This window comes from Phocoena phocoena, chromosome 4, assembly GCF_963924675.1.
Source record: "Phocoena phocoena chromosome 4, mPhoPho1.1, whole genome shotgun sequence".
NCBI lineage: Eukaryota > Metazoa > Chordata > Mammalia > Artiodactyla > Phocoenidae > Phocoena > Phocoena phocoena.
The window spans coordinates 139,729,678-139,757,340 of NC_089222.1; the positions used below are offsets into that span (position 1 = coordinate 139,729,678).

Sequence of the window (27,663 nt, forward strand, 5' to 3'; positions counted from 1 at the left end):
GTGCAATTGCAGACTCCTGTGTAAATCTGATTTGCCATGCTAGGCCAAGCTTATTTTATTACATACATTCTGCATTCTAAGAACTAATAACTTCATATTGTAAACATTAAGCATACAGAGTTAAAGTTCAAGGCCACATTAGATCATTGATTGTCCCTTTTGTCATGTATCTTTGGCTGGCCGAGATCAACTCGTAGTGTATAAATGCATAAGTTATATAATTATTATATAAAAAGGAAAAAAAAAAAAAAACCATTGACTTGTATACTTCATTCTGACAAACGCACAGCGTTCGCGACTCAAAAGGAAACCTGGAGCCCGCCTCGCCCCGATGCCTAGGTGATTTCGGATCGCAGTAGCCCAGAAGGCTAGCTCTTACCTGACCCTGTGGAGAGCAGGGCCCTCACCTAAGGATGAGGTCCTGAATGTTTCTTTTAAATATCAGACAATTCCAGTTACAATTTTTCTTTTGATAAACAAACAAAAAGAGAGATGCATGACTTTGTTTCTGAATTCTACTACTTGCCCTGCCTCCGTGACGCTGTGTCCTTCCTCGTAACACTGGATTTGGTACGACACTGACCGTATGGAACCGCAAGTCTCCATGACTCAATTCTCTGCAGGACTGACACCGTCCTAAGTCCAGTCTTTACTGCTCGAGAAGTTTCTTTCCCAGTCCTTGCCTCCTCTTCTGCTTCTTCCTCTCCCGCCTCATCTGTCTACACCCACACGCTTACCCTCCAGACACGTTCTCAGTCCCTCCCTTCGGCTCAGAGCTCCTGTCCTATCATAAAGGAGTTGGAAGCTTTGGGTTGTCTTCACAGTTGGAGAGAGCTGACCGCTCTCCATCAAATGGAATGAATCGGATTTCGCCCAAAACTGCAAGTGCTGATGAGTTCCCTATCAATGTCTATCGATGAGCCACAGTCTCTTTTCTTTTTCTTCTGCGTTGATATGTTTCTCTTTTTAAATACAGGTAGGTTTTTTTTTTTTTCCTTCAAATGACATTAGAAATGGCATGTTAGGTCCAGACTGTGTTATCTCTATTGCTTGAGTTTAATCCCAGTTTAATGCATGAACAGGATCCCAAAGGCTACTCTAAGGTTTACACACTTCTTCAGAACATTTTCTTTGGCACTTTGTCCTCATGACTTCATGCTTCTACTTACAATGCCTTTCACAAGGTTGGTCCACAGATGATCTGTCCACGTACATTACATTTGTAGCATCCTCTTTATCTCTGTAGTAATATTTTAGTAATTCCCTCCCACTAAGAGTCTCTGGATCTCTTCCCCGGCTTCCTCCCCCTCAGCCCCAGTCAAGCTTTTTCATTCCTCTTGAGGCACTTCTGATTCATGGTCTCCGATAGAGCTTGTGGCAATTGGTTGGCGGTTGCATGTTGCTGGGAAAGGCCTCTCTCGGGTCTTTAGTAGTAAGTGCCCAGATGCGAAGGCATATGGCTGGCTGGGAGCCTAGTGTTAGGGTAGATCCCTCCTGTTGGTGAATTCCAGTATGGGTTTGGGGCAGCAAAAAAACTGGACGATGTCACGGGGAGGGCTGGAGGGTGGGGGGCCACAAAGTTCATCTTCTGCGGGTGGGTGTGATAGGAGCCCATGTAAGGGAGGTCCGAGGGGTACTTGTACAGGGAGGACTCTGGAGGGTGGGGCTGCAGGGCCTGGGCGATCCCGTGGAAGTCAAACTTGTAGGCGTAGCGCTTCCCGTGGACTTTGGTCATGATGTTTTTATCATAGTAGTAACGGAGGGCCCGGCTGAGTTTATCATAGTTCATGTTGGGTTTGCTTTTCCGTTCTCCCCAGCGCCGGGCCACCTCATCTGGATCTGTCATCTTGAACTCCCCGTTGGTGCCTTCCCAGGTGATGCAGTTGGAGTTCGAGCTGTCTGACAGGAGCTCCAGGAGAAACTGCCACAGCTGGATCTGCCCACTCCCTGATGAGGTGGGAAAAGAAAAGAAAACCCCAGTGAGAACAGGATCTGAGCTAAAGGGGTTCTTTCTTCAGTGACAGAAGAGGGGGCTGTGGCGTCCCACCCAGACTTCCTTTACCAGGCTGTGTGCCCATCCGTCAGCGGCTGGGGTATTGGCTACTCTTGTCCCCCAGATCCCCCTGCTTGTCTCCAGAGAACTGCCCTTGGCTGAAGAGGCGCTGCTTCATCCACCCCCAGGTAGCCCACAGCCTGATGGACTGACACAGGGTACCAGAGGCCGGCCCCCTTGCCTCGAAGAGGGACCAATTCTGTGATGCTGGCCATGCCCCGGGCTCTGCATGGGATCAGACAAAAGCCGGGCTCCAGCTAAGTCCACAAGCTTCCTTCACTTTCCCCTGTCCAATCCTGCATCCTCACTCCCTCTCTCCTGAGAAATACCCTTAATTAATCACTTGCACAAGTACCCTTAGCCCAAGCTCTGTGTCTAAGGAAGCTGACCTAAGATGATGATCCTTGGTGACTACCAGGCTGATCTAAAGATCCAGGTCCTTCCTGGAAATGCAAAGAGTTCCTAGAGGTCAGAGTTCAGGTTTGTTCCATCCATTTCTGACTTCCTTAGAAGAATAGCCAAGCCAACTTTGTGTTTTGGGGGTGGAAGGGCTTACTTTTCCTCTTTTGCGAGGCAGAAAGTGCTGTTATGTGGCTGGCAATAATGACTTCATACCATTTATATTGGCTAGGTCAAGTAAAATAATAAAAGTCAGATTTAGGAAATGAACTTCAAAAAGTTTATGGAAAAAAATCGAGAATGGAAGTAAACACCGTTATTTCTAACATAACATTTGGCTGGCATGCAGAAAGCCATTCTGTCAAACCTTTTCCTAGAACAGAATTAACCCACTCAAAATGAGGAAGTTTAGAAAAAAGTTGGCTCTGTTTCAAACCAGATCACCCATTTCCAGTATTTAGGTAAATGCATCTTAACGGAAATCCATGTGTTGTCCCTGCGTTGCAATGCCAATTGTGCTAAGCAGGGTTTCCAAAAGAAAAAACTGTAACAATGAGTGATTGCAAGCCCTCTTGGGGCTTCCAACAGAGTCAATGAGACCTCATTTGACTGGGTGGACACAGAGCTCTCTTGATCCCATTGGACACCTACAGATGTGGCTTTTAGGTTTTATTAAATTCAGAGAAAAATCCAGGCACACCATTCTAGACTCTACGCTACAATACTTTAAGACGATTGATGGTTCCCTAAAAGAGAGAAACATGCAAATATCAACAGTCATACCAGGAGTACCAGGAGAGGTGAAGCACCGGGAATATCTGATCCTGAGTACCAGGAGAAGCTAAGATGCTTTAAGCAGATTTTAGAAGCTTTGGAAATGGATACATGAGGCAGGTCTTTCCTCCCAAACTCCCAAGCACTGCCTTGGGCTTATTACCAAAAAGATTATCTTGTATTATACTATCAATTAATATCAGTAGATATGATAAAATCATTAAAGGAACTGTTGACTATTCAGGGAATTGATGAAATGTAAAACCCAATTATAGACGTGTTTTCTCTAACTCCTCCCCACTAGCTCACTATATAAATTGTCCAACTCATAAATCTTTGTTTCCATGTTGGCTACATGGAAATGGATATGTTTGTGAATTTATCCGTAAAACAGCATCACGAGAAAGGTCAGCCTTTTCTGAATTTGTTCTGGAAAATTAGCATTTTCAGTCTAGCAACACATTTGAAATGTATTAACAGCTTGTAGTTCATCGCAATGGAAGCCTTTGCTTTTTCGGGACCACATATTCAAACTGTTCTCAATCAAGTTTTCTTGCCCCCAACATTTCATTAATATGCATTTAAAAAATACAAAGAATAGTTTGAGAAAACCATATGGTTTTAGTATATATATTGTAACCAAAGGATTACTACTTGAAAAAAATTCCATATATGACCTGGGAATAGGGAAAAACATAGATTTTTGATTTAACAGTGTAACATATGTTTCAATATAAACACATAGAGTTGTTTGAAAATAAATATTCACTGTCAACCTCCTCCCATACAGAGAACAATCCCACAGATTTTGTATAAATACACAGATCTTCCTAAACAGTCAAACTTATACTTGGTATCTATTCAAACCTTGGTATTGCCTCTTGGGAATTTGTCCCTCACCCACTTCCTTTATAAACATGTATAGGAGAGAACCAGTGTACAAAAGTGTTTTCCCATCTCTCCTGTTTCTGAAGAACTAGTAAGTCAGGGAACTAAATTCATGGCTAGAAACTCAAAGTTCAAAGGATGGATGAGGAATTTCTCCCTAGACGATTTTACCCATCAGCCCTTGTACACAGTGTTTGGGCCTCTGAGCATTTCAAGAGTCTATGGGAATAAGACACCTCTAAACAAAACTCATCAGCTTCCGAACCTGAGAACAAAACCATAAATGCAAATCAATTAATGTTTAAGTAGATGTTATAAAATGTAACATTATGTCAAGCTCATTACTTGCTAAATTTAATATAACAAAATCCACTGCGTTCACAGTCTACAGCAGATTTTCTCGCTGTTCGAGAATCCTCAAGGGGGCACAATGTTTGCTGAGAAGTTATAGTCAGTGGTACATTAAACGAGTTACTTGTGGCCACGAATTTCAAAAGCAATTTATTAAATGCTTCGTTTACTGTCGAAACAATAACACTTACTGTGCACTGAAGGTGCATTTTAGAATATAGAATAGGGATTCCAGAACACGAATGCCTAAGATTTGGAAGCCTAAGAGTAGCTTGGGTATTCCACTGGCCAAACCAACAAGTAAAAGGAGATGCTCTTATAAGACCGGACCTTGCACCCAAACAGCTTCACCACCTGCACCTCAAGAATTACCTTCTTCAGAAAAACTCTTCATATCTATTTTCTCTCTCTATCCTGATAACCACCTTTGGAACATCAGTAAGGAGTAGCTACTTTTGCCCTAGTTTTGTCCAAGGTAATTAACTAAAAAGGCAGGACCGGGAGGTGGGGGGGACCCAAAGATGTTGGCTGCCCACCTACAGGAGAGTCCAGTGGGGTGAAGGGGCATGGGGCGTGGCTTCAAAGAAGACAGAAGGCAATCCTTTAATTCTGGGGAAGAAAGTGTTCTCCAAATGCAATTAAAAGAAAAGAAGAGAAACATACTAGTGAAGAGGTACAGCCTGAGCAAAAAAGGGCAAAACATCTAAACGGTTTATAAACCACAGAGAAAAGCACAGCTGGGGGTGAGTCAGCAGCTGTGGGTCAAGTAGGAGGGGTGTCCCCAAGCAGGGCACTCAGCAGCCAGCTGATGGAGGAACAGAGCAGTAAATAAAGCAGAGAGGGTCTTTAAAGCAGCAAGCACCACAGTGGCAATCACTTGGGCTACTTTCTACAGTAGCTGGAGGTGCTGCAGAAAATCCTACGTGCACAGCCTGGACCCCCCAGTGCATCGGGATTAAGGCAGCAGGCATGTGTCTCAGACGGAAGGCTTTGTCTGTGGCTCAGACAGGGTTTGTTGCGGGGGTGGGAGGGGCAGGGCAGTATGGTGGCCGGAAGCACCCCTTTGGAGTTGGCACTGTCGCAGCTGAATCCTGGCTCTGCTCACCTGGCTCTCTGTGCCTCAATGTCCTTGTCTGCAAAATGTAGGTGATGGTAATACTATCAAGATGGTAGTACTATCTTGCAGGACCACTATGAGGGTGAATTCGGTACATAAGTGCTCTTATCATGATTTGTTGGAGCTGGAAACCAGGGCTTAAAGAAAGGTACATCCTGGGCTTCCCTGGTGGCGCAGTGGTTGAGGGTCCGCCTGCCGATGCAGGGGATGCAGGTTCGTGCCCCGGTCCGGGAAGATCCCATATGCTGCGGAGCGGCTGGGCCCGTGAGCCATGGCCGCTGAGCCTGCGCGTCCGGAGCCTGTGCTCCGCAACGGGAGAGGCCACAACAGTGAGACGCCCGCCTGCGTACCGCCAAAAAAAAAAAAAAAAGAGAAAGGTACATCCCTTGCCTAGAGCCAGGAGATGCCAAAGGAAAACCACCACCTTCCCCCCAAAAATCCCATGCTGGCCAGGCAAAAGCTGGGAATGGTGGTATTCTCAGGGCTGGCCAGCATCCCTGAATGCTGACTGGTACCCGGCATCATTCTGAACCTTTTCCACGTGTTTATTTAATCCCCCTCCCCCCAGAATCATGTGATAGCCCATTGCAGGCGTGAGGAATTAGAGCCCAAGGAGGTAGAGTGACTTATCTTGCCCAAGGTCAGCAAGGGTTGGAACCCAGATTCTAGGCCTTGGTGCTGAATCACTGCACAACAGCACTGCTCTTGGGCCTGGTTTCTACACACACCTCTGCAGTCTCCTCCAGTCCTTCTCTGCGCCTGGAGCTTGGTGGGTTCCCAGTAGAAGACTGGACACTCCCACCTCCTAACCAATGGCAAAACATCCCTAAAACTGGTCTCTGGTTCCGCATGAAGCAGGTTACACTTTCATGCCCACCATTAGCAACTATCCAGGGAGCACCGAGGGAGCTACTGAACTCCTGCTCCCAGGAAAGCTCTTCCATGGAAAGGCGATTTCTGTTCATCACAGAAGCCACATTAAATGGTCAGCCATTCTGATGGGATATAAAGGGGCTATGTCGCTAATATCTGATCCAGGACATAATAATGCAGGGACACACTCTTCTCGGCAGAAGAAATACGGTCCAAAGTGCACCCCAAATGCATATTTTGGATAGAGATGTTGCGACGCTGTTATCATCTTGTGCATTCATACTATATGATGTCATCTTTCCATTTAAAATGGCTTAAAAAACGTTTGCATTGTGAAAAGAGGAGAGGCAGCAGTTTAACGTGGTGAAGGATTTATTTATCAGAGACTGGGAAGCTAGAATCCAACAGGAAGAAGCATTCTCATTAATAGAATGATAAGACATTCTGGTTTTAGGGGGAAAGGCCACATGAAAGTAACTGACACACAGCCTAAGGAGAGATGTAGAGAAGGCCTAATGCGTTATAAACGAAGTAAAAGAAATCTTTATCTTTGAGTCAAAAGTTGGATGTTGCCACTTTCCCCAGGCTCAATGGGCACAGTCTTTGCTTACGACGCCAGTGCCGCGGACCTCTTAGGTACCAAGACATTTTCCCAGGCCAGTGATGCGTCTGCAGTCTCCTCCTTGCTTGGTTCCAGGTCCCTCTATCCCCCGTGGGCAACCCCAGGCTGCTGGGCACAGCGTGAATAGACACTAAGCCCTCTGCTTAGGGGCCGGCAACTCTCTTTGGCCCCAAGCCACCAACCAAGCCACACCTTTGAACTGCAACAACATGGGCACAGACTTACATTTCACTTAACCAATTTGTGTGGGTGAAAGGGTCGGTTTGGTTTTGTTTGGTGCAGCTTGACATGTTCCTTCTCTTTATCCCTGACCTCAGCCTCATCCCAAGCATTGAAAACAGTTGTTAAACTGAAAGGAAATCCTTTCTTTCTATTCTCTTGGTCCTCATTCTCCAAGACCTCCCTCTTCCAGGCTCACTCAGTGGCAGTGGAGAGCCAGAAAATATCAATAAAAGCAGATTTTGGAGACAGAGAGTCACGGTTCAAACCTGGCCTCCCTTCTTATGGGCTGTGTGACCCAGGAGAAGTCACCTAATTTGTCTGGATCTCTGATTCCTTTTCCCTAGGACGAAGATAATGACCTCCCAGGGCTGTTCTGAGACAGGCATTTGCCCAGGCATGATATGGGGGAGGGGTGGGGGGAAAGCTATTGAACTGTTATTTCACATTATTGTATTAACTTTCCCAGCGTGTTCCAGCTTCCGTCCTGTTCCCCTTTCTAATCTATCCTGAACATTGCTGCCAAATCAGTCTTCCTGAAGCCTGGCTAATAATAATCATCTCAAAACATAGTAATCGTTTTTATGTGAATGGTTATAAAGGCAGTTGCAAATAGAAAGCTGAGCATAGGTAGGAGGACGGACCAAGACCCCGGAGACGTGGCCACCAGGTGGATGCTGGGGTGAACCTGTGTGCATTTCTCCACAGGAATGGAAGCTCCTTGAGGGCCCAGGATGGTATCTTGTTACTCCTTACATTCATTTATTCAACCAATAATTATTTAGCACCCGGTCTAGGCCCAAGGCAATAAACAACACAGACCCTTCTCACTTCTAAGTTGCTTAAAAAATATTTGCTGAATTAGTTAACATTAATCAAAATTTAATGTCAAAGATGTGGATGCCAAATAATGATGATATTTTATGTTTTCAAAAGTATAGATTCCCTGTGGGGATGTACACTGATTGAACCTAAATTTTCCCATTTCTAACCCCATTTTGGCCTCAATGTTTAGAAACTATACATTCCAGCTTGTATTTGCAATACTCCTATGACATCTTGGCATCTGAATTTGCTGTTGAGAATATACAGCATATGCTGTGAATTTCTGAAGTGGATGCCAGCACAGCTGGTTCTGATCTGAATACAAACACATCAAACAATTTGGTTGGCACTGAAGCGTGATGACAGGTGACAATCCTTGGCAAGGGACAGGTTACAAATGGGCCAATTAAGAATCTGTACTTTCTCCTGGCACCTGAGTTCAGAAATAGACCATTCATTGAAGATGATCCTAAATTTGAAGTCTTGTGGTTGTCATTATGGTTCTTTTTTTTTTAAGATATTATTTTATCTGCTAGTGTGATGGGTTGAATTGTGGCCCTCCCCCCAAATTCATATGTTGGATTTGCCCAGTACCTCAGAATGTGACGCTATTTGGAAATAGGGTCTTTAGAGAAGTAATCAAGTTAAAGTAATATCATTTGAGTGGGCTCTAATCCAATATGACTGGTGTCCTTAGAAAAAGGGAAATTTGGACACAGACACATACAGAGGTAAAGAGATACAGGCAGAAGACGGCCAGCTATAAGCCAAGGAGAGAGGTCTGGAATAGATCCTTCTTTCATGGCCCACAGAGGGAAATAACCCTGACCACTTGATTTTGGACTTCTGTCCTCTAGAACTAGGAGACAATAAATGTCGATGTCTAAACCCCCAGTCTGTGGTACCTTGTTAGAGCAGCCCTAGGAAACAGATACAGTTTGGATTAGGTAATGATGCTCTTTGCTGAAGCTAAATCTTAATTTATAACCCGACCCATTTTTTTCCACTTAGGCAAATAGTCCAGCGAGACCTACAACTTCAGCTTGTTCAGTGGAAGGGATTTCTTGTTTATACAAGTTCAGTTTCAAAATAGCTACTGCCCAAAAGATAACTTTATAAGAGCAAAATCATCAGCAGTATCTCACCTGGATTTGCAAGGCGGCTACTTGTGGGTCCAAGAATCTGATAAGGATCTATAGCAAAAAGAAAAGAAGTCAGATCCCAAAGACATAGTTGTGAGCAGGTAGGATGTAGCTCCAGGAATAATGCTGACCCACTGGTGTTTCCAGATTTCAGAGCTGAAAATGTCCCCCACGCCAAAGTCCCCCAGCACCACTTCCTGTATTAGAAAAGATGTCACATGGGTCTGAGTGACGCTTCTTAGTAAAGGTCTCCTAGCTGGTGGCCGAGCTCAGATTTAGCCCAGGGTTCCCAACACCTAGCCCAGCACCCTCTCCATCCCAGGATTTAAACAGGGCAGATGTATTCTGCCCAGGGCCGTGTGGGCTGTGATGCTCAGCACACTGGTGGCAGCATCCTGCCACTGTGTTTCCGCACTGGACTTGGCACACACGCTGATGTTGCTGTATGTGACCTGGAAGGTGAAAATCGAAGACTTGCTAGGCCGCAAAGAAGCTGCCTGTGGGCACTCAGCATGTTTTTTCCATATTTATTGCATGGGTTTTGGAAATGTTTTAGCAAAATCTCAAGTCATTCCCAGTTGAGTAGACTGATAATTTAGTCCCTGGTTTACATACGGAGCAGTCCTAAAGAAGACGAAGGAACATTAGTTTAACTTAGAAAGTGACACATTTTAGAAAGATGCTGCTAAACCTGTTTCTCCTTTTATGGCCACCAAGATGCTCTGTGAAACATACCTAGCTGAGGACGCTGGTCTTCAGTTTTGGGCACTGTGGAAGGAGATGGCTGAGCAGCTGAAAATCCAAAAAACAAAGAGACAATTAGTTATAACTTGTATTTGCTACCAGACCTTGATGCTGTTGTATCATCATTCCATCATTTACCTTAATTAACATAATAGCCTTACTCTTATAATAGGAAACATGGTAAGAAAAAAATTTCCTTTCTAATGAAACCAAATGTAAATGTGGTAGCAAAACGAGGGCACTTTTTTAAAATGTATTATTATTTGAAAAATACTTATTTTTAAATAAGTATTTATTTTTAAATATACTTATTTTTAAAATTTATTTTTACCCCACTTTTTGCAAAACTAAAAAAAATTTGAGATGGTTTACAAAACAGTTTAAAATGAATCAACTCTAAAATAAAAAGATAAAGGGAAACCACCAGGAAAATATAAAGTAAGGAATACTATAAACATGGCCAAGATTAGGAAATCACCCAGTATTTAATCTGTACTAAAGCAGCCTATGAGACGTGCATTTGTCCAGAAATGCATTACATCATTCATTACATCATTCATTTCTTCTTGTTATAGAAATAGGTATAATGCCAATAGAGAAAGAATCATTGCATTTAAAGATCAGTTGCGCTTTGTTGCCAAAGGGACAAATGTATGTTGAAAAAGCATAGTTTGGCTATAGAAATTATCATTTACTGCATCAAGAGTTACCCACTGCCTTGTGATGTGAGGATTCAAGGCAGTGGGAACCAACACTGTACCTTTCGACTGGGGGGTGGGGTGGCCATGACTGGTCCAGGCTGATCTCCTGGGTGGTTCGTAAGGTAAATCTGTAAAGATAAATAAATTGACTAAAAGATCAATGATGTAACTTGATAACAGCTATTTTGTGTGCTATTTTTGTTTTGTGTTTATTAGAATCAATACTGTGCAAGAAAACCCAGTTATCCAAAGTAATATTCAACCTGGATTCCACAAGATTTGGGTTTTATTTACGAATGGTAACTTTGTATCTTTTATTGATCTAACAGTTGCACCCATTAATCTGAAAACTCCCATGGATGGATTCTCTAGGAGCTGTCTGACTCTTCTAAGGTAATTTCCTGCAATCCTAGGTCAAGACCATATCAAAAGTTTCTTACAATCTAATTTGTCCTGCTTCCAGCTAGAATTGACGTAAGTCCATCACCCCTTTATTATCTTCATGACCTGTCTGAAGCACAGCCTACAATGTGGATGAATCAACCGATTTCCTACTTGAGGTCTGACACTAGATCCACCAAATGACGTTCACGTTCCTCCCTTTTCTTCTTCCTTGGAAACGAGCACTGCCTTCTCTTACTTGCCAGATGCCTCTCTTAGCCACCCCTCATTTTCCCTCATCCACTTAAATTAAATCAGTCTTAAGGGTCTAGTTATTTTTCTTTTTTTATTAAAATTAATTTTTATTGGAGTATGGTTGCTTTACAATGTTGTGTTAGCCTCCACTGCACAACAGAATGAATCATCCATACGCATACAGATATCTCCTCCCTTTTGGACTTCCCTCCCATTTAGGTGGGTCTAGTTATTTTCCTACGCAAATGTCTACTCTTTCTCCTTCTCTAAATGAATTTAGAATTTCTCTAAAATGAACTGTAAGACTGAAATAGTACTGCCCCCGCAAAACATTGGCAATGGCTGTAGAGCTGAAGTATATGCCAATGATTTTTTTTGTATTTATAATGTATTGCTATTTGTCCCATAAAACGTCATCACACTTTGCATATGCAAATTTAATAATTATACTTCTGCATCCTCAGTGCAAGTTCTATTAATGATTATGACTCTATGTCATTTCAAGTTTCCTTTAAAAATATATTCCAGAAACGTTATTATGCATGCTCTTACTAACTGTGCCTACATAAAGCTGGGGAGTGGGGTGGCCAGCTACACACAATTTTATTACAGAACCATTTCAAAACTACAACTTGGACTGATGGGTCTCGGTCCAATGCCATGTGTCATTCTGGGCCAGCTGAAAGCCATAGCCAGGTACTTCAGCAGGTGTTCTGCTGCCAGTCACCTGGAGATGACTATAAAATCTCATTTGGAGAGATTTTAAACTTTGTTTAAAATTGGCAGTTTGGTGGGTCAATCTTGAAAAAGCTTGTTGACTGTGTTGCAGAAGACATGTCTCTTCCTAGTTTCATATCCCAGAGAGAATAGCAATGAAATGCAACGTGAAATCCAACGCAGAATTGCCTTAATTTATTTGGTCTGTTTGGCTACGAGCATCTCGACTAGTGTGGTCCGTGAAATCCTACCCTCCAGAGCTTTGGTTGAATTCGATAATTTTTCTTTTGAAACTCTCCTATTGCTCACCACTCCCTCTCCACTGGCATTTCTGTATTTTTGGACTGTAAGCGTTTCCCACCCAGTTCCTCAGATTCTCACTTTTCTGGTGTTGAGGTTACACGTGGGAATTAAATCTGTAGTCGCTATCAATTTACAACTAAATTTCAACTTAAGTCGCTGGGAGCATGTGCACACAGATTCTCATCTAGTTGCATTTTGTCTAGAAAATGGTTAGGCAGAGTTTCAATTTGAGAATTGTCTCAGAAATAAAAATCTACTAGCAGGGCAACTGTAACAGCATCTCCCCTACTTTAGGAGCAGACAGCCATATCAACATGGGGCTTCTGTCTACCAAATGAAAAAGCAAGAGAATCCAGAAATATGTTCTGGGTCCTTGTTTCTCCGCAGACCAGCTGTATCGGCAATGTCTGGGAGCTCGTTAGAAATGCAGAACCTCACTCTAGATCTATTGAATCAGAATCTGCATTTTACCAAATTCTGGTAAAAAATAAAATAAAACAGAACTACCATATGATCCTGCAATCACACTCCTGGGCGTATATCTGAAGAAAACCATAATTAGAAAAGATACAGGCACCCCACTGTTCATTGCAGCACTGTTTACAATAGCCAAGACATGGAAGCAACCTAAATGTCCATCAACAGAGGAATGGATAAAGAAGATGTGGTACATATACACAATGGAGTATTACTCAGACATAAAAAAGAATGAAATAATGCCATTTGCAGCAACATGGATGGACCTGGAGATTATCATACGAAGTGAAGTAAGGCAGACAGAGAAAGACAAATATCATATGATATCACTTATATGTGGGATCTAAAAAAAACCCGATACAAATGAGCTTATATACAAAACAGAAAACAAAAAAATGATACAAATGAGCTTATATATAAAACAGACACAGAAAACAAACTTATGGTTACTAAAGGGGGGGAGGGATAAATTAGGAGTTTGGGATTAACATATACTCACTACTATAAATAAAACAGATAACCAACAAGGACCTACTGTATAGCATGGGGAGCTATACTCAATATTTTGTAATAACCTATAAGAGTAAAGAATCTGAAAAAGAAAAAAAATATATATATACATATATATATATATACACAGTTTTATATGTTTATATAAAACAGAATCATTTTGCTGTACATCTGAAAGTAACATGATATTGTAAAACAACTATACTTCAATTAAAAACAAGAATCTGTATTTTAACAAGGTCCCATTTAACTTGGGTGTACACTGAAGTTTGAGAGAGCCTGTGCTAGACAATTTCCACTATTCTTTTCTAAAAATCTGTGTTCCTACAGATAAGGATTTCAGAAATGCTGAGTGTGTTAATACAAATAAATGTGTGGAAAGAGTTCTAGATTGAATGCTTTTACCTGAAATATTAGAAATGGAATTAATAGCAAGTGTCAGTAGTTAGTCTGCTACTACTTTAAACGTAAAGAGATTGCCCATGAAATGTGACTGGAAGAAATTAAACACCAAACTACTAATAGGAAAATATTTTGAAACTCTTAATTCATCAAGTCCTTCTTAGAGTGTGTAACCGTGTCTCATCCTCCCTTGAAAATCAGTCAGGACCTAAACAACTCCAAGTCTGATTTTTTGCCAAGAACTGGAGATGTTTATATGAACAATGATTCATGTGTTCATGAACATATTGCCATGGAAGATAAGTGGGCTTTTGTTTTTGTTCATGAAATTCTGCTCCAGTGTTCTCTTATCTGCTACAGATCACATGCCATGGGCACCAGGCCCCCCTCCTGTGGGATGTGACATTGGGGAGTGTTGAACTAAGGCTTGCTGAGATGGGAGACAGTCATCTCAGTGACCTTGTCAGCAGCTACAACACCTCAAAGCAGAGCCAGTTTTGAGCAGTTCTGCTTCTTGGCTCCTTGAAAAATTATTACTCTGTGTACATTTGCTATTTGCCTCTTATGGAGAGTAGATCATAAGACTTCTAGTAAGAACACAGTATACATTTCATTTTTGGTGGTCATTTCAATCCACTCTCCATTTCTCTTCAACTTTAATCTTCAAGGTCATTAACTCATACACTTGGCAGAAGGTCCTGTGTCAGGGACAGCTGCTTTCCGGCATGGGTTCTGCTATTGTTTTTCTGTAACAGACTGTGTTTTAAAACTGAAATTTATAAAAGCCATTTCACAGGCAGCTGAGGGTTACCAAGGAAGTATGCTATATGCCATGATCTAGACCAAAAACCATGAAAACTACAAATAGGGAGTTTGACTGGTGTTGGCCCCCTCCACCCCAGCACCTTTGTTTATTTTCTGGGAGTCAAGATCAGTTCCTGATTCTGAATGAGACTCCTTCCCCCAACCACTCCCTTCCCTAGACATCAATGATGTAAGCAAGCATCCTTGCTGCCCTTCGTGCAGGATTAAGTTCACCAAGTTTTACACTCTCCTTTCATCAAGATTACTGAAGAACAGCCCACTAGCCCTCTTGACATCTACCCACCACTTTATTTTTTTAAAGGACCAGAACTTGGATCATGGGAGAGCTTATCCTCATTCTGGGGATCCATGCCACATTTACAAAGTAACTCTGGAGGTCCCTGGTTGCACTGGATGGGAAAGGTTGAATTTTGCCAGCTCTCAATGAACTTAGATGCTAGTGGCAAAGACAAAGACCGAGAGCTATTGGCCTAAACCAATCTATAAACCCCTATTTAATGCAAGGAATTTTCAGGGTCAAAGCCGACCAGCGTGATTAAATCGCTCTCTCTTGTCTTCCTCTAGCTCTCCCTAGGGTCTTCTAAACTCCTCTGTCAAAGACATGGAGATCTGGGGGCATTGTGCCTTCCCTTTTCAACTAGGCGTACAGATGTACAGATCTGTGGTTAGAGTATAGTTAGGGCAAAGCCAAGAATGCATTTTCAGCCATTTGCTGTGATACAGGCTTTACTTAACTGAGGACACAGTGCATCGGCTGCGTCATCTTGCTATGACTGGAGATGCTGAATGGCACTGAGCTGCAAACTCCAAAGGAGGAATCGTTGCAGATTCCGAGAAACCCTTGAGGAGAGCCAGCTGAAAAGGGAAAGTCGAGGCTGCACTTGCTGACCCAAGTCTCCAGTCTCCTTCGATAAAATCCTAGATGCGTATCACGGTGCGTGGATTACCATGGTGACGGAGGAGGGGAGGGTGGGGTTACAGATCGTCCTGGGCACACACCTGAGCTTTCACACACACTGCTCCTAGGACGCCAGGCAGGGTTCACATCATGAGGTCAAAAACCAGCTTGCAAGTTTCTCTGAGTCAGACCTGTCTCTGTTTATGCCACTTGAGGCCTCAAGGGGCTGTGGCCCCAAAAAAGCATGTGTTCAGCAAAGAAGGAGGGTGTTTACAGGGGAGATGGGGAAAGGGCTTCTGGTCATAATAACTGACTACCCAAGAAACACACGCGACACCGTGAAATTCGATCACAAAAAAAGAACGTAAATGGATCTGCCTATGTGCTAGCACTTTCTAAGAGGAGAGGAGAGACTCATCTAAATGCGAATTCAACAAAGCGATCATGAAAGAGGGTGCATTTTGAATCAGGAAAATCTGGATAAAATTAATAGGATCAAGCACGGGCAGAGAGGGGATTGAGGCATGAACAAAAGAGTATATTGTCCATCATGTGTTATCCTGTAAGGTCACTGAACAGTCCCGGACAATTGTGGGGGGGAACTGAAATGACCCAGTAATTGGACAGGGCAGGCAGTAAGGGGACTCTGGAATAAATGATCTTTTTGGGAAGCTGGGCCATGACAAGAAGAAAAGGTAGACGGGGGTGGTTACTTGAGGAGGAAGGAAAGGAAGGAAGTGGGGAGGGGACACTGGGAAGTTGGATTCAGCAGGATGACACAGGTGGGAGGAAGGAGTCCTCTGTCTCCGTGGATGTGGGATTAGAGAAATGGATGAACACAGCAAACCAAGAGTGCAGGGGAACGGGAACTCGGGTCTCTGTCCCCAAGGACCCAAGGACCTCTCCCAAGGAAAGTGAGCAACCAGCTCTTTCGAAAGCAGTCAGATACCCACCAACCAAAGGGATACGGTCAGATTCTCAGTGACCCCCTCCCCCAAAGATGTGCAACACCCATCCCCCCGACCCATCACAAACTTCTCCAACTGCACCGTTATAAGCTTTCACACTAACAAGACCGTTCCTGCAAGGTTGATCACTGGCCCACCCAAGATACACAAACAAGTCTATTCTCCAAGTTTGAATCCCTCAGTCTGGCTGACAGAAAACCGCTCTCTGGCTCATTCACTCTGATTTTCAATTCTTTGTAGCTCAGACACTAATATTTGTATCTCCTTTCAGAATCACAGCAGCAATCACCAAAACATGTATTTTGGTACAAATCAAGTTTCTTCCAAGTCACACTCGAATGACAGACCCAAGAAAAGAGCATCATCAGGGCTTTGCTAGGTGAATTAGTGTTTGCCACCCTTGTCTCCCCCTGGGCTAAAGCACAGAGGGGTGTCCCATCCAGAGTCCTCCAGGCCACTCTCCTCTCTGACACCTGGATGCGCCGTATCTTCCAAATCCACCATATCCTCAAATAGGGAGCAAAGGCGCTCCAGGACCCATTGTTCCATCTATGGAGCAACAGGCAGCCGACTGGCTACTCCGACCATCATGCTGAACGAACTCATGTGGCCACACAGCCCTGACACCAGCTCACAATCCCTGGCTTTTGCAACTCAGAGGCATCCATGAAATTGCTTCAAATAAACAAACAAATAAGCAACCCATGGCCAAATGTTTCACAGATAGCTTTGACTTTTGTGCGTACGTATGGAAACTTCTTTCAAACACTCACAAAATCATTGTGATTTTCCTACACTTCCCATGTCCTCCCAAGGGACCATTTACTGGCAGTAAACTCAGGAATGTCTAGAGCTAGCGTGACACATGTACTTTCATTGTCCTTTCTCAGTACACACGGCGGGTTTCTTTAGGGTCAATCTAGTTCACTCCAGACCCTGGGTCTTGTCCACGATCAAATGGCCTGTGTCAGAGGTAACTAAGAACTATTGCCAAGCCTTTCCACTATGCTTCCCAGGAAGAACTTTATGAGGTTAGGGGACAGAAAATCGCCAGCCTGACGTCACAGTACCAGGGCTGTGTCGGGGTGAGAAAAACTCCCAGAAGCATCTTCACCCGGGCTATTGAGCTCACTGCCCGCCCCTGTCTTTTTCACTGGGAAGAAACAGCAGCACCAAGCTTAGTGCCTGGGACCAGTTCAAACTAGGACTTGGGCAGCCTGGACACGTGACAGACGTCCAAGAGCAACAGCTTGGGTCTAAGAAGACGTGACTTCTAGATCCACGAGTGAATAGGGAAAAGCCATCCCACAGCCCTAATCACGATTCCTCAGCTGTGAGGCTGGCATGTGTCATCCAGCTCATGGGGTTGTACATCCCAGCGAGGGGACAGATGTTTGAGCCATGCTTGCCCAATGTCACCCTCTCCTTCTCCACCTGGCAACACCTAATCCTCCTCTGGCATACGGTCCTTCCTCTGCAATGCTTCCTTCCCCCTTTCATGGAGGGATGAACTCCTTTCCCTTCCTGTTCCCACAGCCTCTGTCGTTAGAGGTGTTGCCTCTACTATAAAATCAGTGCTTTAGGTTAAACATCCATATCTGTCTCTCTGGCTCTAGGTACCTAGCCCGTAAGGTTAAACGTATATGTGTGTGAGTCTGTTTCTGGCTCTAGGTGGCTTTACATCTAGAAACATCTAGAGCTTTAGGCTGTGTGCCTGTGGGCTTGTTCTCTGCTGCATCCCTGTGGCTGGCACTCAGGAGGCTCCATGGACAATGGTAGAATGAACAGGCCAGCTTTCTGAAGACAGGAAGCTTTCTAAAGTCTGGTTCATCTTTAGATTCCCAGAATCTAACATCGTGCTTGGCACTAACAGACACTTGATAAACAGTGATTCTTTTCGTGAATGACACGTAAATTAATAACCTAATTAAATCATCGGGAAAGACAGAAAGTAAGACTCAGGTGTACATATGATTGATTACATGCTTCTGCTCTGAAAGACTGGCTCTCGTGACAGCTGGGAACCAGCCGCTCGTGTTAGGGGAATGCCTCCTGCTCTGTGCTGTGCCTTGAGGATGGATAGATTACACTTATGTCCTTCTGTAAACTCGAAACCGGATGGATTCCTTATCGCCAGGCATCCAGGATGCCTTCCTGGCCCATCTGTCTTCGAGAGCAGCTAGTGAAGGGGCTGACCTGCTCATAATCCCGCAGTTCGGGGACTGTTTGCGTGATCTCTGGATGGAACGGTCTGATTCTAGGCTCCAGATCCACAGAGGCAGAATAAGACCGTTTAGAGGGTCCGATTCAAGATCAGCTGTCTTTGTGTCTCGTGACGTAGGTCACGGATCTCACAGGACATCCTTGGATGTCTCTCAATAAAGAGATTACACAGGGGTGTTTTCGTACCTGGCCTAGTTGTAATTCTTTGCGTAGCTTCAGGATATACTGAAGTATTTGGGAAAATAAAAGCTGCACCCCCTGCAGACAAAAGGAAAGACAAAACATGTGAAGGTCTTTTGCTGTGGTTGTTGATCTGATCTCAGCAACAGCGCCTAATCTACTTTGCCCCGTGACAACCAAGGGAGGTGGCCTCCTAGAACCTGCTACGCCAGACTTCGGGAGAAGGGACTAGCACACAGGTCAGAAACAGATGCTGAAGATGGAAGAGATGTGACTCTCTCTGTGCCCCACTCGGCATAAGGCGTCTTGTGTTTTGATTTAACAGCTTCCTCCTGAAGCCCATCCGTGGGTCTGCCCATCCCCCTGCAAGCTCATTTTATTAAAACAATTCTATGGTGGGTGTTTTAATTTTCAAATCATATAAAACCCATAAAACATTTTACAGAGCCCTTGGAAAGTAGCAGCAAAGAATGATAAATATTTTGCCAAAGAATATATGGATCTTTTTAAAAATTAATCTGTGTCTCTGTTCAGATGCACATTTTCCCTTTCTCTCTCTCAATCAATTCTCAAATGTTAGTGGAAGTAATCCTCTTTTCACAGGTCAGTCCATTTGGAATTTGTTGTCCTGCTTTTCAATTGCTTCTATGTTTAGCAATGGCAAAAATAATGAAGTCAGAGCTTTCCTGACACTTTCATCCTCTGCTAAAAATTTTTTAAGTGACTAAGAAATTATCAGAAAGTGTGTGTATCTCCAAGGCGTTTCCTAAGGCAGGGGAATTACATTGTCTAAGGTGCTTGCTATTTCTGGCCACAAGGTCATTAATAGGTTGACTGTGTAACCTACATTGAAAAAGTATATTATTGACTCAAAGCCATTTTTTAAAAATTTCAGATTAAAAGCACAACTTTCTGGCTACTGGAGATCAACTAGCAATCCCTTTATAATACTCAAGCCTGGACTCACTCACATCATACATTTAAAAATAACATGGCAAGTATTTGGAAAATGGCTGTATTCCTATGTGAGGGCTGCTCATGAATTGGCTGGCTTGCCTATGAGGGGTTACTTAAGTCTTTCCAACACTAGATGGTTTTCTCCCTAGCCTGGTGGTGGCAGAGGGTCCCTGCAGGCTGATAACAGTGGGGTGAGCAGCTTGCGGCCATGCTTCTGCAAGTGTCTCCATCACCAGGGAGGAAATGGGTGTGACCAGGGCCACATTCATCCACAGAAAGCCCAGCCTCTACTCTCAGCCTTTACTAGGAGGGGAGGGAGCAGGGTTAGCCAGGAAGAAGCATCATGTTAAAACTCTATCAGGCTCAGGCAAAAAAAATATATAAAATAGATAAATAAATAAAATGTAGAATCAATGGTTAGACATAGAATAGCAGGTATTTAGTTAGTCACTAATTTCAAATCTTCCCAAGTCATAACACAGTTTCCCTCACAACAAAAGCTCCCCCAAAGTAACCGACATTCCCTCCTACTGCATTTTTGCAAATGTACGAAGACTGTGCAAGAAGATTCAAGTCAAGTTGAATGGCCTAAAACTTTACCAAAAAGGGAAAAGTAAAACCCCTGCTTGTCCTAGTAAACATTCCTTTAAGAATAAAAATTTTAAAAGGAAAAAAAGAAAAAAGGAGCATGCTAAGGGCCCCTTCACACGGAACATGCTTTTAGTCTCTACAGTCAGCACAGGGCATACTTGAGGACTAACAACAGCAGACTGTGACCCAGCCAATGTGAGCTGAGGCTATGGCTGAAGGCTGATTCTGCACATCTCCTGGTTGAAAGAAATCCTTTGACTGGCAAGGGAAGCGGGGGAGTGTTCAGAGACCAAAGAGTGCCTCCTGCCTTGAGGCTGCGGTACCGCCAACACAGAGCCTCAACCTACCAGGGACCCTTCAACCATCCACCTCGGACTTCCGCCTTCCTGATGCACTGACTGTCCCACGTTCTACCTGTAAAGCATGCAACCTGTAAACAAAACCCTACACTTGTCCTGGGGGGAAAGGGCAGGGCCAGCATTACCTGTGTTTCTAGCATGCATTAACCGTGGAGAGTTTTGTAAGGCTTTATCAACATCATCTGAAGTCAAATGTGGAAGAGGTGCTACAAAACAAAACAAAAAGCAACATCCAAATGAAAAAAAGAGAGAGAGAATTACCTTCCTTGAAAAAAAAAAAAAAGAAGAAAAAGAAGGAAAACATTCACCCCACTCCCCACCCTGTTATCATGGGCTGCTTGGAAATCTCTCCATGGCCCTGCTACTGGTTAGCATGTTAAAACCTAGATGGGGATCCATATTGAGTTCAGGGAAGAAGTGGTTGGGATGCCAAGCAAAGCATTTACACCAAAGAGTTCACACCACCCACTGTTGCACTATCTCTACTATCTCCTTCTGATCATGCTTGACATTTGAAATATTAAAGCATGCAGCAGACTCTGTGGATTCATGCCTCTCATTGCCAAGACGCCATTCCCATTGTGACAGGCTAAGCCACATCTCAAGATACCAAGTGAAAATGTTCTTCATTTTGTGTTCCAGTGGGATACGAAAGGGAGCTTGGTTTGGCTTTAGGGAAGATATACTCCACAATTCCCATCAAGTAGGAGCCTTTCCATAATGTTTCTATTTCTATTTGGGCATCATGGAGATGAAATAATGTGTGACCAGATAAAGCTCTGTTTCCCTTTGGCATGTGATCTTCCTGGTTGGGGGACCCTGGAGGAGGCAGCTGAATGCTAGTTGACTTTGCCGCTTCTCGTAAAAGCGCTGACTACTTCTCACTATGCAATCACCTAAGTCATCACTTATAAGCATTCTCTCAGATACTAGTGGGAATCGGGTTAGGGCAGCAAGATGCTATCGGCAACTGGGCTGAACCCTCGCATCTTACGTTAACAAGGACCTCTTGACAGTGCTCTCTGTGGGAGCAGGGACTGCCTTACTCTCTCTGAGGTAGTGGAGATGCGACAGAAGGATGTCAGCGTTGTAGCTCGGGGTGAGCCTCTGAAAGTCGTCTTTGGTCATCTTGCACAGCTCCTTCCCATCAATATTCTGGAACAATAAGATGTCGACGTCTGGAAGGCCATATTCTTTCACTGCCCACTCCAGCCACTGCCGGACATGGTCCGTACTCCATAGCATAGGATCTGAAAGGGGATGGAAGCATATTTGGTCAACTCCTGAAGACAAATTTCTGGGGTAGAGCCATATCCCAGGTGGGATCTCCCACCAGCCATAGCTTTCCAGAGCATCCCCTCCCTCTCTTGCAGAAGCACAGCCTCAAGCCAGGCTCAGGGACCAGTCCGCGGAGAACGTCTGAGGAAGATGAACTGACTCACAGTCAGAGACCATTGTCTTTAAAGTGAATTGTTCTGGAAGTTTAGGATTATTCACACCACCTGCCCTTCTGTTGCTCATATAATCTAAAGTTTCCTGTAGGGATGGGATTTTCTTTTCATTAGTTTCTTTTAATTTTTATTTATTCATATAAAAATATGTGTATGTGTGAATATATATATATATATATATGAATCACACTGCTGTATACCTGAAACTAACACAACATTGTAAATCAACTATACTTCAATTTAAAAAAGAATGGGAAAAAATGAATAAGAATAAATGAAAACTTTCTTTCCTCAGAAAACTACTGGTATCTTTATATGAAATAAGAGCAACACATATCAGGAAGATGTTAATTACAGATTACCAAAAAAAAAAAAATCCCATACAGTATTTGTCTGAAATACTGAAAGATATTGACCACAGAATTGGAGATGATGTGTAGGTCAGCCAGAACCCTAGCACTTCCCAGGAGCTAGTGTTTGTAAGAGAGAGCCGTCAGTTACACGCTTTTCCTGCAGAGAACTTGGTTTTGCAACTAATTCACACCTGCAGGAGGCAAGCTGGCTGGGGGGCTTTCACATTCCGCAGCTGGGGCGCAAACACCCCACAGGATGCAGGCAGTGTCATCACGCTTTGCAGCCACATATGGGAGGAGAACCCTGTATGACCAGGAGAGCAAGTCTCTGGGGAAAAGGAGCAGGTGATCCCCAACGGAAACACAAGTTGGGACCACCCCACACAAACAGCCTGGGTGGAGGGGTGCCCAGGGCGCCTCGCCAGCAGACGGGGCTCCTCCCTGGGGTCACTGAGCACAGAAAGACACCTGGGCAAAGGAGTAGGAGCCCAGAGTCCTGATCCCAGAGTCTCTCAACGCTGCAGCCTCCAGAGGCTGCTTCTCCTTTCTGTGTCTGTTTCCAACGTGAAATGAAAGCCTTGGTCTGGGTCCTCTGGACAGGCTCGTAGAGGGCAGGTGTGCCACGATGCTCAGATCATCGTGAGTGAAAATATCTGCTGGGGGAATACATCACCCTTTTGAATTGCTTTCTAGCTAATAGTTTTAGAAGCTTGTTTGGTCTTACTAATGTTTCAGGCTGCTCAAGAATGGGCATTTGATGTGCTGTTGGGATACATTTTCGGTTCCCAGAGTCAGTGGCAGTAACAGTGAGAGAAACAGCCAGACAGTCACAGTCACCAGAATTCTCCTCCCTTTCTCCCTCCCTCCCATCCTTCCTTCTTTCCTTTCTTTTTCTTTCTTACTCTCTTTCTGCCTCCCCCTCCCTCCCTTCTTTTGTCCATTCCCTACTTTTTCATATCTTTTTTAATAGAAAGAAATTCTTTCAACCCCAATAGAATCCATCCCTAACCCATTCCCCTCCTGGACACTCCAGGAGGAACCACTAACCTGAAATGATACATGCATCATCCCTATACATATCTGAATACTTTTACCATATCCACTGTACATATATTGTTGTGTGCCTTTAAGCTAACATAAATGGTATCTGATTTGCTTTTGGCGTTCGGCACTGTATTTTCAAGATGTGTCCAAGTCAATCCATGGAGGTATATTTCATCATTTAATCCGCTCTCGGATATCCCCACCCCCCCACAAATATACCCCACTTACTTATCAATGAAGACCCCTGTGTCTCCCTCCCCACCCACATGTGAAGCAATCTGCATTGGTCCACAGCCTGGGTTCCACATTAGAATCATGGGGAAATAAAAAACTACTGATGCCTGGTCTCACCCACAAAGACTCTGAGTTAATTCTGCTGGAGGGCAGCCCGGGCATCAGGGTTGTTAAAAGCTGTCCAGATAATTCTAAAGTGGTTCAGACCATCTACCCTGGGGCTTCACTACTCAGACTGTGGTCGTGGGATCTAGCAGCCTTGGCATCCCCTGGGGCCTAATTAGAAATGCAGAATCCCAGGTGCTGCCACATGCCTGCCGAATCAGAGTCTATATTTTCATAGGATTCTCAGCTGATCTGTGTGCACATTAAGCTTGAGAAAGTACTGGCCTAGGTGAGTACCTAGATGTAGAATTGCTGGTCATAGGGCCCATGTGTAGAAGCTATAAACTAAGAACTCTGGTTCTGCTACAAAGCGCAGAATATCTACAAAAGCTCAAATGGCAGTGTTGACAGAAAGCTGTGCATATTCCTTTGTAATCCAAACACATGGAAACATTTTGTTAGCCTGTGAAAACCGAATGTGTATTGGGAATGTTAACTCTGTCCAAGTCACTGAAGTTCAGATGGCTCTTTGCCATTGGGTCAGCATTCTGCTTTCAGGGATAAAATGTTCTAAACTCCAGAATGTTTCCATAGAAAGTCCTTTTTTTTCCTTTTTCTCATGGTATGTCATGACTCCTCATTATTCAGGAACAGATCATATATTGGTCTTAGGATGCCCTGAATTCAAGTCCTCTTTCCTTGGTTCTGTGCAGAGGACAGTTAAACGGCCCTCTCGGAGAGAAGACCCTCCCTTCCACAGGGGTCCCCAAGCCATTTCCTATAAATTCCACCACTAGGTATTAGCCAAACTCTTCTTTTAGTTTTGTTTTGCATTTAACAACCTGGAAGGACTATGTTTTGGTGTAACTACTTCCTAGAAATCAGTTCATTCTAGGAAGGCATTTTCTTCTCTTAATGGTAGAAACAGATATTCTAAAAATGATACATAAAGATCTTCCTGAAAGTTCCTGGGTTCATGTTAAAACGGTCAAATGATGTCTTAGGAAGATAGCCAAAAAAAGAAGTCCAATCTCTCCAGCATCCCTTGGTGTGCCTGTTAATTGGTTTCCCTTGCTAAGCCCAAGGTTGTAATGGCTCATTCAATTTTCGTTTAAGGGAATCACATGCAAGACCCCAGAGACCAATTCCTCCTTGACCTGTCCTGTTATAATCCCTAAATTCTCACTTTGGATTGGTCAAATGGCCATTCTCTTGTACTGCTGGAGTGAGCTGTAAATTGCTACAACCTTTCCAATGAACAATTCAGCAATACATTTCAAATGCCTTTTTAAAAACTGTGTGTATAGTCTCTAAACTAAAAATTCCACTTCTAGAAATTTATCCTTAGGAAATCATAGAGGAAGTGCGCAATGATTTATTTTCAAGGATGTTCTTTGTAGTGTTGTTTATAATAGCAAAACACTGGAAACACCCTAAATGTCCCAGAGAAAGAGAACTAGTTAAGTTGTTGTACATTTAGGAACAGTCCTGTGATATTTAGAAACTAAAAATTACACTGCTGAATGTAGTTATTGATATGAAAACTGTTCAAAATAGATTAAATTTAAACGTTTGAAACATTATGGTAGATTATGTTTTGCAAAGAAATATAAACATATCCATGGAAAGAATTTTGGAGAGATATGCAGTGAAATGGCAACTACTGTCTCTGAAACAAAGGCAGTAGAGATTTAAAAGTTTTCTTTTCACTAAACTTTATCTTCTCTCTTTCCTACAATACACATATAATACTTGGGTTAAAAAGTTATTTTTAAAAATGTATTCTCTATATTTCAAAATCAAAACAAGGTTTTGTAAAGGATTATATATATATAATATATATATATTTGTTAAACTGTTTTTATAAAACTTTCAAGAGTATAATATTTTAATGTTGCTTTCTTTTACAGTTTGTTAATGGAAATTGCTTCGTTTGAAAAGAATAAAATTACACAAAGTCAGGTTACTCCTGTATCCTTTTGGAATTCGATCTCCATACTTCTGCCCTATACATTTATAAGCAAAGAATATTAAAAACAAAATATGGTCACTTGATAAGAGTAAATGAGATGTTCCTTTCCAACTTGTCCATAGGGTGCCATTACTCTGGACCTACTCTACAGGTGCAAAGAGAACAGTCTGCAAGGGGCAAGTCCAAACTCTTCAGCCTAAAGCACGTGACTCTTAGGTTTCGGGGCCCACCGTCTTAATAGGTATCATCCCCTGTCCTTCCCCAACCCCTTCATCTTACACACATCCAGCTGCCATCTCCTGAACCCACACCCCCTGCCTGCACCCACACACCACCCACTGCTTGAGGACTCGCCCCTGCTTGCATCCTCACCTACACTCACTACCCGCTTTGGGTGTCTGTCCTCCACACTCTTGAGGTGTAAGCACTTATCGTGAATCTCTGGGCAGGGAACTGATAAAAAGACAGGAGGTCCTGTCCCTGCCCTGATGGCAGAGCCCACCCTGGGCTCCCCACAAACTCCCTGGACCAGGCATGGATGGTGCCACTGCAGACAGTGTTGTTTAGGGTTAAGGTCAGTGCGTGGGGTCCCAGCTCACTCCTCAACTCCACAGAGCACCCAGTAGAAGCTTCCAGGTCTCCTCCATGGTCCATGACAGGTCAGCAAAGTTTTCTTGCTTCTGGCCCACCCACCATAACAGAAGGGAGCTCACGAGGTCCCACAAGATTCAAAAGGCCTTATCTCTTTCCTCAACTATGCATGTGGAGGAGAAAGGGGAGGGGGCAACAGGATGAGCTCCAACCAAGGGTCAACTTTGCCTCTGTTCAGGGGTGGCATCCCACACCCTCTGCCCCAGAAAGTGATGCAGCTCAGAACCTACCACCTAACCTCACGACTAAGCCTGGATTTTTGTGGTTTTCTGCTCATTTTATTATTTTTTTTAATTGAAGTATAGTTGATTTACAATGTTGTGTTAATTTCTGCTGTACAGCACAATGATTCAGTTATACATATATATACATTCTTTTTCATATTCTTTTCCATATGGTTTATCACAGGATATTGAATATAGTTCCCTGTGCTATACAGTAGGACCTTACTGGTTATCTATTTTATATATACTAGTTTGCATCTGCTAATCCCAAACTCCCAATGCTTCCTTCCCCTGTCTCCCTCCCCCTTGGCAACCGCAAGTCTGTTCTCCATGTCTGTGAGTCTGTTTCTGTTTTGCAGATAAGTTCATTTGTGTCCTATTTTAGATCCCACATATAAGTGATATCATATGGTATTTGTCTTTCTCTTTCTGACTTACTTCACTTAATATGATAATCTCTAGTTGCATCCATGTTGCTGCAAATGGCATTATTTTGTTCTGAGTAGTATTCCATTGTATATTTGTACCACATCTTCTTTATCCATTCATCTGTTGATGGACATTTATAAAACAATGTGTAGCCTCCAAGGACCCATAGGATAATGACTAAGCTGAATTTAACTGAGTTATTGAGCATTTACAATATACACAAGTACTTCAGAATTGGCCAAGACAAAGATGCTGAGAATCTACCGAGGTAGGCAGCCATGAAGACAACCCACAAAGCAGAATGAAATCTGTGTTATCCAAGCAGGACGGGAGTACAGAGAAGCAGCAACTGATCCCAACAAGGAAAAAAGGGAAAGGCTTCACCAGAAGGGTTTGGCTTGAGCCTGCATTAACAAAAAGGATTTTGACAGAAGTAGGGTGACAAA

The 27,663-nt window shown here is 43.4% G+C and overlaps 1 protein-coding gene across 5 annotated transcripts in view; it reads right to left on the bottom strand.

Moving 5' to 3' along the window:
- Positions 1-950: 950 nt before the first annotated feature.
- ERG (ETS transcription factor ERG) overlaps positions 951-27,663 on the bottom strand; it is a 109,877-nt gene continuing 83,164 nt past the window's right edge. For 3 of the 5 annotated variants that reach the window (XM_065875756.1, XM_065875759.1, XM_065875758.1), the window contains 6 exons: positions 21,801-22,004; positions 20,880-20,960; positions 10,768-10,836; positions 9,999-10,055; positions 9,267-9,314; positions 951-1,947 (listed from right to left, as the gene is read on the bottom strand). In XM_065875756.1, the coding sequence (XP_065731828.1) occupies positions 1,427-1,947; positions 9,267-9,314; positions 9,999-10,055; positions 10,768-10,836; positions 20,880-20,960; positions 21,801-22,004 (980 nt within the window). In that variant the 3' untranslated portion in view covers positions 951-1,426. Of the gene's footprint in view, positions 1,948-9,266; positions 9,315-9,998; positions 10,056-10,767; positions 10,837-18,853; positions 18,926-20,879; positions 20,961-21,800; positions 22,005-27,663 lie in introns of all 5 variants that reach the window. The other 2 variants (XM_065875755.1, XM_065875757.1) reach the window with 1 other exon arrangement.